Consider the following 12,843-nt stretch of genomic DNA (forward strand, 5'->3'; position numbering starts at 1 on the left):
CATTCATGTTAAGTGGACAGGATCCAGCGATCCCTGGGATCTATTACATATGTGGACTAAATGCTTACTACCATCTCCCTAAGGGATGGTATGGGACATGTTATTTGGGGATAGTTTTCCCAAAGATTTACCAGATTGATGACTTAAAAAAAATACCTAAAATGTCTGAATTACAACATGCTAGAAAAAAACGAGAGACAGCGGCTGCTGTGGTTGGTAACATATTTGGAGCCATAATCCCTTCAGTAGGGGTTATTTTAAACTCCACAAAGATTCGAAAGTTATCTACTATTGTGGATAACATGCTGACAAATTTTACAGGGCCTATACTCCTGATGGATACTGAACTTGCTGCAGAAAGAGCTATGACTCTTCAAAATCGGCTTGCTTTAGACATTCTTTTAGCAAAGAGCGGCGGAGTCTGTAAGATGCTTAACGAGCGTCATTGTTGATCATTCATTCCTGATAATAGCAAAAAGATTAGAGGCATGCTTACTAACCTAACGAGAGACAGTGCAGATTTGAAGGAACTGAAAGAACCTGGAGTTTGGGAGAAAGTTGGAAAAGGAATTGCCAGAGTAGGGAGCTGGTTTAGCAATATTTGGAACAGGGTTCTTGCAAAAATATTAGGGGGTGTAGTAATTGTCTTGATATGTTTATTGGGTTTATGGGGAGCATGCAAAATTAATGAAAGAATCAAAAGAAATTGGACAAACCAAAGCAAAAGAAATGAAGAAAACGAAAGGGAGAAAATGTTTAATGAAATTTGGGAAATGAGATGTTGACATGCGCAATATGCGCAAGGTGAAAAATTAAAAGTGAAAGGGACAGGTTTGTGTGATGAGTAGGGTCATCAGAGGAGGGACTGAGAGAGCGTAGCTTATATAATCTATATTAACATGAAATGTTTATGAACTAATGTATGATAATGCCGCATAGAAACTACATTAACATGTTTTGCTAAAACGTGCCTTTGAAATGTGACCACAGGGGAGTGGCCTCCAATGTATACGTGGACTAATGAGAATGACTAATGTTTATGAATTATTGCATTTCAATAGTTTTATACTAATTATTAATGATTATGTTAATAAATCTTTTCTAATAAATCTTGTAGGCCTTAAGTTAGCATCAGCCGAAGCCTAGCTGCCTGGCTCTCATATTAAATGTATTTTCCTAATGTGCAATGTGCTGACTTGCTAAAGGACGTGAACTCTTGTTTTCTTCAAACTAGAAGCTGAATGTAACTATAGTAGAACTGTACTCATGAAAATTCATATTGCTTGTAGAAATGTACTAGCTAAATGCAACAGTGTAGACTAATGTTGAATACAAGGTCGACCAACCGGTACAGACAATGGAGCTACTGACCGAAGATGCGCAAAGAATTACAAAAGGATTAAATCATACCGGACATTCTACCTCTGAAGACGTCAATCATATGGACTAATGAGCTGCCTGAGAACTAATGCGGGGTGAAAGATTTAATGACATAATATGTTTTTTAATTGGTTAAAGATAGTGGGGTGCAACCTTTGTCCAACCAGATTTTAGGGGAATGTACAACGAAAAGGGGATAAAAACCCCTGTCACCAGGAAGTGAATTAGAATTAGGGAATAGGAGACTAGGAGAGGGGGAGATGCTGATGCTATATTTTATGATCCAGAAACTTTGTCACTTTTATTAGTGACTGGCTGACTTATCTAGATCTATACTTGTCCTTAGATTGCCCATTTACACTTTACCTCCTTATGAGGGAAGTACCCCTTTGCCCTTCCTGCCTGAGCTGAATTCCTGACTGATGGCGAATCAACTGATGTCCTCAAGAGGAAGACCGAACCTGAGTGCTGACCCAAACTTGGAGGGTAACTATATGACAATGAAATTGTGATTGTCTGTTTGCTTTTCCTTTCTAGGTACCAACTGCTTCCTTTTGACAGAGACCATAGCTAGATGTTTTCCAAGTTGGTGTTACTAAAGTGTTTTGCATGAAGCCCAACATGCCAATGCTAATTTGAGGTTAGGTGAGGGGTTCACTAGACTGACACAAATAGACAAATGACTGAACCAATGCTTTGTTGACGATACTCTGCTAAAGATAGTTTATGTTCACGCCATGCTATGTTCTGATGTTTGTGATTCTTGCTTTGATAAAGTGTTATCAGAGTTGCCATATCATGACTATGCTATTGTGCTTATTGGTTTTGAGATTAATAAATCTGCCAGTAGTATTGTAACTAATAAGGAATAAATATTACGAAATAATACTAAACTGGTGTGGTTATTCATGACTGAAGGGTCATGGTGTCTTGAATTAATTAAATGTCATTGACTAAAGTGAAATGCATTGTCGTGATAAATATTGATGACATTATTGAAGTATTGATTGACATGCTGATTAGCTATCTCGTCCTAAGGTGTCTCTCAATTGGGTCAAAAGATTCATAGGCCTAAAACAAGTCCTAATGTGTAATAAATTATCATAAAAGGACGCGTCTACCAGGGCCTAAATAACCTCCCTAGTAACTAAAGATGTGCACTGTGTTAGCGTGGGGCCAGGACCGAGAAATAAGCCATAAACACTACAAGCAACATAGAATTAATGCAACAAAATGACTAACACAACTGCTCAAGCCACTGCTTTAATTTTAACTGCCACAAAAGTTGCAACGTGCTTACATTTTCATTCAGAATTGTCTGTCAATGATTTATTTGGGAATATTGGGGAAGGTGGGTCATTTGAAGCTTGGCAAATAGTCAGTCTTATGGCTGGGGCAGTGGAGACACTGCCTTCACCTATGAGACACCACAACACCGCCATTGCCAACCTGTTATATGTCAAGTTTGCTATCATGTCAGCTGTCTTTTTTCTCCTTGAAGCCAGTCCAACATCCCTGGTGGAAACCACTTTGATTACTAAAATAGTGAAGGTAGTCTGCCTTGTTATGTCAGCATGGCAGAACTGTTGGCACAAATGGGAGCTCTGTCTTTAGGGGAAAAAACATTGTCCCTCAGGTGCTGGGAGTTTTCTAGCAGGCTGTGGTGAACATTTGTGGGTGTAGTGTGCGTAGTACATTTCTTGCCAGGAACTCCACAGTTAAATGGTAGACCTGGGCAGGAAAAAGCTGGCTTACATGCCATTGGAACTTCCATCCATAAAGGGTGTCCCTACTTCAGCCATGTCCTCAATTGGTTGCTCAGCTGAGAATGTTTTCCCTATGTCAGAGTTGGCTCTGACTTCACCATGGGAAAAACATCCACTTCTAAAAACTCTAACTGAGTTGCAGGTATGACGGAGGTGTGCACGCATGTATTTGGCTCATTTGAGGTGGATGTCTCATTAATGCCCACTTTTATGTGAGGTTCCATATCATTGTGTTGTCCTCTGCTTTACAGAAAAAACATTACTTTTGGCTAATCGAGGTCTCCATTACAATTGCTGTTTCTTATCTGTACTTTTATGGTGTTGTGCTTGTTTTTTTAACTTTGTATTTCTAATTTTGTTTAGCTCATGTTTCTCATTTTTAATTAGAAAATATTGTCCCTAGATTTTTGTTTACTTATCTTCTATTGAAAAATCACACACTCTTACCTGTTCCTTTTTTAGCATGCAAATGATCATTTTCTACTTCTTATTAAGAATCTTCATTTATGCTTGTTAGGCCCCATTCAGGGTGCCATAAGGCAGATAGGGGATACACGGCATCAACTGTGGTACACAACTTTGCACATTTGACTCTCATGCTAGCAAGGGCGAGCAGTCACATGCTTCCCAAGGAAGAAGTGTGGGGTGCTTGAGCACAAAGTTCAAAGGTCAACTATCAGTCCAATAAATTCAATGTACATTCTGGATCTTTTCTTTTCAAGACAGAAAGTGCTTTATTCCCACAATTGTATTAAATACGACACAATCACAATACCCTAAAATTGATTCTTTTAAAGTCACTCCTAGTGTAGCCTGGATGGGCATAACTTGATAATGGCAGCTGCAGCTCTCATCTGGGCTTCCGACATTCATGTAGTTCCAGCCCTCATCTGTGACTGCAGTACTCACACAGTTGCAGCACTCATCTGTTTCTTCGACAGTCAAGCAGTTGCAGCTTCTGTCTTGGCCATCAACTACATGCAGCAAAGCCGATTATTGGGTTCACCGTGATGATGGTGTTGCAATTCCAGGAAACGGAGGGGAGACCGGGGGCCAACATGAAACACGGGTCCTCCCTATCTTGCTTTTGTGCAGTCTGCTTTCTCTGGGCACTACACAGCTTTCCTCCTCTTGGGCAGTCATTCATGCAGGATCATGCAGCCAGGCTTCTAGGTGCTTCAGGGCAGATTCACAGATCCTCCTGTATAATGAATTGATTTCAGTTTAAGCCCCTTCTCCTCCTGGGAACTGGCTGGCCGACAGAGTCCAGCCTTGCTTGCACATCAGTCCATGATTAATCTGTAGATCACTCCCTTCCCTGGTCATAAAGAACTTTGAGCTGAAACAAACTGTGGTGTTTTGGATCTTACTTTAATATCCAACTTCTAGACAAGTGCCATTTGAGGTGGATCTTATTTCTAGTGTACCCCTCAGGATGCTCAGGATAGCCTTTATGCAGAGAGATGCTTCTAAAAAATGACACTGGGGCTGACTCCAATCTAAAGAACCCACAACAGATGCACAGAGAGGTGTGATGTTTCTATACCTGGTTGTTATTAGCCCAAGTGAATGAGTAATCAGGCACACTCAAAAGGGCAGGCCTCTTCTAGAAACTTACTCGCCTCTCACAATAGAAACTTCAGCCCCACCCCTCATACCATCATCCGGCAAATGAAAGAGCTCAGGAAGACTAAGTAGAAGCTCCTTTATTAAAAGAAAGGCCTAATCGAATTTTTAAAGGCAGCCCTGTCTTTAAACTTCACACTTCAATGTCTAGGTCTCTTTTGCAGGAATACAAGCAATACACTTCCACTTTCTGGGAGCACAGTCTTCACCTTCTAGCATGTGCAATGCCAGGCAATGTTGATTTAAAATGGTTCCCACTGGCCTCCATTATTCAGGCTCACTCATACACACTTCTTATCATCATTCATGTGGTACAGTCACTGCACACGCACATCTCACACACACAATGCCCTCACAAGTGTGTCAGCATACCAGTAGTGCTTGAACAAATTTCAAAGCGGGGGTGCTGCTATCAATGTTACCAGACTGCAGTCATATTGATTGTGCAAAATCAAAGTGTCACACAAAGTGTAGCAAATGAGGCACACCCAATTTGCAGGAGAGTGCTAAGGATGTCATGCATAGCCAGTGGTGCAATTTGGAGCACGATGTCACAAATATATCGTTAAAGCATTTATGTGGTAGCACCCTGTCATTTATAGATAACATCTTTCCAATTGAAATGGCCACATGCAGTATTTTTAGCATTTGCGCATCCACAAATAAAGTGTTTTACAAAATGTGCTTTCATAAATGCTATTTAAAAAAATATTTGTACAGTTCATTTACAAATATTTAAATTCTGTTGTGTGTTTATAAATTACATCATATATCATTTTACACTCCCTGTGCCCCCAACAAGATTGTCACTTAAGTTTAGAAAAGCTTCTCAATTTGCAGTTAGTGGAAAAAATGTAAATATGTCAGAAGACATACACTGACATTTGAGCGCTGTCTTTGAATGCAGAGGAAATGAGACAAGGTATAAATGCACCTCTATTGGTGATTCACCTTATGAACCTCAGCTTGTATATTGTGGGGGTGATGCAGCACCCCCAGCACTCCTACTTCCAGTACCTATCTTAATAGCTGAACTTTGCACTAGCGGGCTAGTACACCTCCTTCACTGTGACGCAGATAAGAAAGTATTCTTACTCTACTGAGCTCATAAAAAAAACATGGGGCCAGATGTATCAAGCCTTTTTGCATTCGCAAACGGTGCGAATGCCCGTTTGCGAATATAAAAATGCCTTTCAGTTTTTATGAAAGGCATTCGCAATGCAAATTTAAGGAATCGCTAAAATAGCGATTCCTTAAATTTGCAACGCCGTTCAGAGAATCGCAAATTGCTATTCTCTAAATAAGAAATCGCAAATAGGAAATCCTTATTTGCGATTTCTAAACTACATGTATCAAGCAATTCCTTAATGCGAATTTGGCATTAAGGAATCGCAATTACCACCAAGTAAAACTTGGTGGTAACCATGTGCAAATTTTAAAAATGCATTAAAAAAGCATTTTTTAAATTGACATGTAACCCACACATGCCCCTTCGGCATGTGTGTGCCTTATATGTCCCAAAAAAACAGCCTTAGGCCCCCAGCACCCTGGGGTTTTGCATTTCCAAAATTGTGAATTCCAGTTAGGAATTTGCCACTTGGGAAATGCAAAAAAATCTCAAATATGGGCCTACAGGCCCATACCTGCGAATGGGGACTGTATCGCAATTTGCAATTGGGTAATAGCATTTGCGATTTTTAAGAAATCACTATTACCGAATTGCAAATATGATACATAGAGCTAGATGTATCAAGCTTTTTTGCATTCGCAAACGGTGCGAATAGCTGTTTGCGAATGCAGAAATGCCTTTCAGTATGTATGAAAGGCATGCGCTGTGCAATTTTAAGGAATAGCTAAAATAGCGATTCCTTAAAACTGCGAGCCCGTTTAGAGAATCGCAAATTGCGATTCTCTAAATAAGAAATCGCAAATAAGGAATCCTTATTTGCTATTTCTAAACCACATGTATCAAGCTTTTCCTTAATGCGAATTGGGCATTAAGGAATCGCTATTACCACCAAGTTGAACTTTGTGGTAAGCATGTGCAAATTTAAAAAATGCTTGGAAAATGCATTTTTAAAATTGGCACGTAACGCACACATGCCCCTTTGGCATGTGTGCGCCTTACATGTCCTTAAAAAAATTCTTGGGGTGCAGCAGAGGGGGCCTTAGGGCCCCAGCACCCTGGGTTTTGCATTTCCCAAATTTGCGAATTACAGTTAGGAATTCACAATTTGGGAAATGCGAAAAATTTGCAAATATGGGCCTACAGGCCCATAGGTGTGAATAGGGCCGGTATCGCAATTTGCGATTCGGTAATAGCATTTGCGATTTTTAAGAAATCGCTGTTACCGAATCGCAAATATGATACATACCATTTTGCCATTCAGAAATAGCGATTTCTTAAAAATCGCTATTAGAGAATCGCAAAATGGTTTGTTGATACATCTAGCCCATAGCATTTTGGAATCAGAAATAGTGATTTCTTAAAGTTCGCTATTACCGATTTGCCAAAGGCTTTCTTGATACATCTGGCCCATGGTAGGTTGCAACCACCGCAGCTTGCGATATACCCAGGACAGGGATACTAGGCCACTAGTCACAACAAAAGGCACAAATGTTGTCCCCTTCCAGGGTCACATGGCAGGTCCTGCATCTCTCAGCATCAAGGAGAGGCCTGCACCTCTATACATATGCTAGATTAGCGTGACACCAAGACCAAAATAAAAGTTAGAATACCAGAAAGACATGCAGTGGGGCACTCAAGGCAGAGGAAACAATTCAGTATTATGCAGGTGACATTCCTGTCCCAACAAAGCTGCTGACAGTTTTATGCAGAAATTATAGAGAAAGAAAAGGCTATTTGTTTTGTCACAGTTTTTTTATTTTAAATTATTTTTCATAAAAAAAATATCTTTTAATATTTATCATATTTTTAATGAAAGTCAGTGTAACGACCTAAATTAAAATGCTTGTAAGGTTAGGTCTTATGAAATTTTGATTACAAAATTTCATAAATAAATTACATTTATATATTTTAATTTTTCAATAAACATTTAGGGCCAGATTTAAGAAAAGTGGTGCTACATTACATGTAGTGCCACTTTTCTTGGGGCCCCTGGCGTCCCCGATCGCCACCATGTGTGCCGCATTTAAAATACGGGGCACCATGGCGCAGGGTAGGGGGCAATAGCTTCAGAATTTCTGTTGTAATTGATGTACTGTTCAGAGTTAGTGCCAAAATGTTGCCGTTAACCCGTGAACAGTACTTAGGGGCCCAATGAAAACAATGGCATGCCCCTTTTAACTCCTGCTCTGAGCAGGCATTAAAATGCCGAAAAAAATGACGCAAAGAACTCTTTTCGATTTCTGTGCACCATTTTGCCACCAAGGGTGGCATAATATATCCATCCTTGGATATATTATGCCTGCGCAGACATAATGTGGCGCAAGGGGTTCTAAAGTGGTGCAATGCATGCATTGCACCAATTTGTAAATTTGGCGCAGTGATTTTGGCCTCATTGGACCACATTAGCGTAAAAAACAAATTCACTAATGTGGTGCAAGTAGGTGCTGGGGCTTCTAAATCAGCCCCCTAATTTGATGAGGCAATTTGCTGAGAAATTTAATTATTTATAAGTTAATAACAGTTATTCATTTTAAATTAATTTAAATTTTATATAAGAACATATTTTTTATATGTTTCAAGAATTATTAAAGTCTTTTTAATTTTCCCTACATTTTCCCATATGGAGGTCATTACCGAAGTGGTGGTGATTTCTGCCTTCATGTGAAAAGCTACTAGTAGTAACTTTCCACTCATAAATCCTATTTTAGATGTCTCAAGACCCTGATTTTAAGCAGTGGAGAGATACAAGTCATTCTAAAATGGGTATTAGTTACAAAACTACTTTTCGACCTAGGTGCAGGAGTAAATTTGCAGAAGACTAAGGCCTTCATTATGGGTATGGTGGTCCATCAACCACCATACCCCTGGTGCCGTTTAGTCTGCCGCAACCTTAGCGGTCCGACTGCCACACCACCACCACCGCTAGGATTATGGAACCCGGCAGGTTGGCGGTGGTGCAAGTTGTGGTGATTACGTTCTAAGTTACGACTTGCCTTTCTGCCGGCCTTTCGCCATGGAAAGACCGGTGGAAAGGCAGGGACGGGGCCACAGGGTGGCTCCTGCACTGCCCCTGGCCATGGCATGGGCAGCGCAGGGGCCCAACCGTTAGCACTCTTGCCACAGCAGGCAGTGCTCATTCATCCTAAATCTAAATGTGTAAATTTACCATTGTGAATCAGCCCAAAGTATTGGCTTGTCTGTGCATAGTAGTGCAGATAATATGATTCTACTTGCATGAAGTAATGTAGCATATTGAGCCAATCATGAAGGGCCATTATCAGACAGTGATGTGTTAATGGGCTAGGATTATCCAACTCCTTCTGGTTTGATACAAACCATCAAGTCTCATTGCCTGTGTGGTGATGACAGCATGTGCCAAAAGACTTAAAACAAACAGGTTACCAAAAACAAGTAGGTAATCCTCTCTGCTCACTTTTGGCTTACATCAAGAAAGTAATGAATAGAAAGTGTTTGTGGAGAAGTTCATGTGGGTGACCCCATGCTACGTATATTTCCCATTAAATACATAGGGCCAGATTTACAAGGCCCATCGCCACTGGAGCATCACTTTTAGTGATGCTCAGGTGGAGCAATGCACTGTGTCGTATTAGGTGGCAGTAAGCCACTTTTTGTGGTTCAACGCTACCTTGTAAATACGGCCTCTTCACATGCAGCACTTTGCATTAAAGGGGGGTGCACCCATTGCATTTTGCGCTGTCACAGATTTGCGAGCTTTCATAAACCTGAGGCAGCACCAAAATCTAATGCCACCCCATGGGTGGGTAAGCATTGTGCAACAAGGAGAAATGCTTTCATTTTTCCTTGTTTTTTGCTCTTTCTATGTGTGCTGCATTCTGCAAACCTCTATTAAAGATTGTTTTTGTGCAGGAAGGCATTCCTTCCTGCACAAAAACAATCTCTGCCACAACCCAGCCATCCTTGCACCATGGTGCAAAGTTGGTTGCACTGGCGCTCAGCAGCATATTTAGCGCCGGCACAGGGGAAAATACAAGGGTGCGCCGTATTGTTGTTAATACAGCACATCCCTGCATTTTGAAAATGATGGAGCGCAGCACTGACAAATTTGGCATCCCGTTCCTTCATTTTCTTGTAAATATGAGCCTTAAATTCTTGCATAGCTATCCAAAGCTAAGAAAAATGGATGGCCGGATTTACCTGTAGTGATACATGACACAAGCAAAAGTGGCACATACTGCTGCATCAACACTGAATCCTTGAAGCTAGAGCACCACAAATGTGCTTTGCATAACGTAGTATCAAAGCCATGTTCATGTATGTAAAAGAGGAGAAATGCATGGGAATAATGTAACAGCCATAAGATTTCAGGCACCGCCAGTTCGATTTATATAGCCTGACTTGGCTTTGCATAAAATCCAGCGTCAAATGAAAGCAGACAAGTAACACATATTAAACGATTCATTCACGGGTGGTTGTGTGCACGTAGAAATTTGCACTGGAGAGTGTCTCTCACCTCTGTGCCATGGTGCAGTGCTTTGTGTCGCACAAAATATACCCTTTTTTTTTGCAGCATCGTGCCATAATCGGCTTAATACCCCTTGTAAATACAGCACTGCACAGATTTTCAGCCTTGCGCTAAACAACATTTTCACACTGCATTGCACGGATTTTAGTAAACCTGGATCATACTGTCACCATTGTTGGGCAAACCATAGACAGCCGCCTTATGGAGGGAGGCGGGGGGGAGTACACTGCCAATTGATCAATGTTTGATTGTTATTTGTCTTCCTTCAACAGGGGGATCATTGCGCTGACTGCTCGCACGCTGCTGATATACTCAGTCTTTCATATATTTGAGTCCTTTGGTGTAAGTATGATCAGTTGTTAAGCCATTTTGGGCCGGGTGAGTTCGGCATGAGATAGAGTGTGGGCTTCTCCAGATTCACTGCTTTTAATGTCCTGTCACACCACTAACTAAATAAGATAACAGGTAAATAGCTTTATGGTCCCCTCAGTCGTTAATTTATCAGTCGCCCCTTGGCCAAGACAAAGTCACTATCAAGGGGCTGAGTGTGTGGAGTCTTGAGGAACAGCAGTTTTGGTCGGCATGCCCTACCACACAGTTCTGTGCATGGTTGCAAGCTGTACTTATTAGTGCTATTCATCTAGAACGTAACCCAGTCCATAAATGAAAATGAAAAAAAGAAAATTCTGTGCTTCAAATATAATGATGACAAATCATTTTAAGGTTCCCATGATTCCGTTTTTAGGGTCGAGCCTGCGTTGCATGCGCTCGCTCATGCGTATCGCAGCGAGACACTTTAGTATTTAGAAAAGGGCTCAGAGCCCTGTCAACTTCATGTCAGTGTTTTTTATTGGTTCGTGGTCTTGCCTAATAAAATCTGCTTGCTTTCATTAGTCGAAGGCACGCATACGTCATGCCTTTTCCGGTGGCTAGCCCTCCTCGAGCGCAGCAACCAAGTACAGAAAACATGCGAGGCTCGCTGTTTTCCATCGGGCTCGTGGACTTCTTTTTCTCTAATTTACGAGCGCAATCTCGCTTGGCAGAAGTAGAGCACTTTACATAGTTAATTTCACTTTTTCGGGTTACGTACATAAATGCACTTTTGCCCGATAGGTGAAAAGTCGGGTTAGGAGTTTACAATGCAATCAGCTCTAACATGAGCAAACGCGAGACCTGTTGCATTGTAAATGCTTGTTATTCATTTGTGTAGATAAATGCCGGCGGAAATATATTTTTACCTTTAAATATATATAAAATTGGAAAATATATACTTATCTGGTGATTCTCAATGTTATTAGTTAAGGCTACAGGGCCAGTTGTTTTGTTCATGTATAGATCTCGGAGATGAAAAGTGAAGTTTCTTAAGAAAGTTTAAAGGGCTGTAGATTTGCACAATCATGTGAACTATAGTGCTCAAGTTTTCATATAGATGGGAGCTCTTCCTCTGCTGTGTTTTTTAGCAAGGGAGAAGCAAACATTTTAAGCATGGAATCTACTCACTGCCTGATCACATTTCAGACCTGAAACTAAAAAATTGGCGGAGCACATTTGAAGAGAGTTTTTCACCACTCCCAAATATTTTTGGCATTTGTTCCTATATGTCCAAAGGAAATCCAAAATACCCATTGAAGTGAGCTAAGTTATTCAACACCATTAAGAAACATATAGGGGCATATTTATAGTGCCCTAGCGCCACCTTGCGCCACATTAATGTCATTGTTTTTTACGTTAATGTGGCCCAACGAGGCCGAAACCCTTGAGCCTTATTTATTTGCAGGGTGGAGCAATGCTAGCCAGCTGGTGCACAGAAATGGTGGAAGCTGGTGCTAAACGTTTTGGTGCAAAACTGCGTTAGTGCAGTTTTGCACCAAAAAGTATAAATCAGGGCTGATGTATGCAAAGGGGACGTTTCCCCGTTAGGGGAGATGGAAAATTGCTGTAAAGAATAAGATTTCCTTACGTCATTTTTACTGCACTTTTAACACCTGCTCAAGACCAGTTGTTAAAAGGGGCCTTCCATTCTTTAGAATAGGGCCCTATGTACTCTTCAGGAGTAGCACCAGTATTTTGGCACTACTCCTGCAGAGTACATCAATAGCGTCATGAATAATGACGCTATTATCCCCTACCCTGCGCCATGGTGCGCCATATTTTAAATAGGGCGCACACATGGTAGCGGTAGGGGAGTGCTAAGGGGCACAGGGAAAGTGGCTCTGCACTCGGTGCAGCGCCACTGTCCATAAATCTGCCCCATAGTTCACAATGGACTGCGAAGAGCTGGAAACACGCCGATGTCAACACCCTGTTGAATAAACCCAAGGCAGACCCAGAGGACCCCAGGAACTATCGGCCCAGCTCCCTCCTACCCTTCCCAGCAAAGGTCATTGAGAAAATCGTAAACAGCCAACTATCCCGATTCCTGGAAGACGGCAAAGCAC

At 41.2% G+C, this 12,843-nt stretch overlaps 1 protein-coding gene across 2 annotated transcripts in view; it reads left to right on the plus strand.

The window, feature by feature from the left end:
- The window catches only part of LOC138285875 (multidrug and toxin extrusion protein 2-like), a 724,302-nt gene that overhangs the window by 651,417 nt on the left and 60,042 nt on the right, over positions 1 to 12,843 (plus strand). For both annotated transcript variants that reach the window (XM_069226367.1, XM_069226366.1), the window contains exon 13: positions 10,678 to 10,747. In XM_069226367.1, coding sequence (XP_069082468.1) covers positions 10,678 to 10,747 — 70 coding nt within the window. The remainder of the gene's footprint in view (positions 1 to 10,677; positions 10,748 to 12,843) is intronic.

Source organism: Pleurodeles waltl, chromosome 3_1 (genome assembly GCF_031143425.1).
Source record: "Pleurodeles waltl isolate 20211129_DDA chromosome 3_1, aPleWal1.hap1.20221129, whole genome shotgun sequence".
Taxonomy (NCBI): Eukaryota; Metazoa; Chordata; class Amphibia; order Caudata; family Salamandridae; genus Pleurodeles; species Pleurodeles waltl.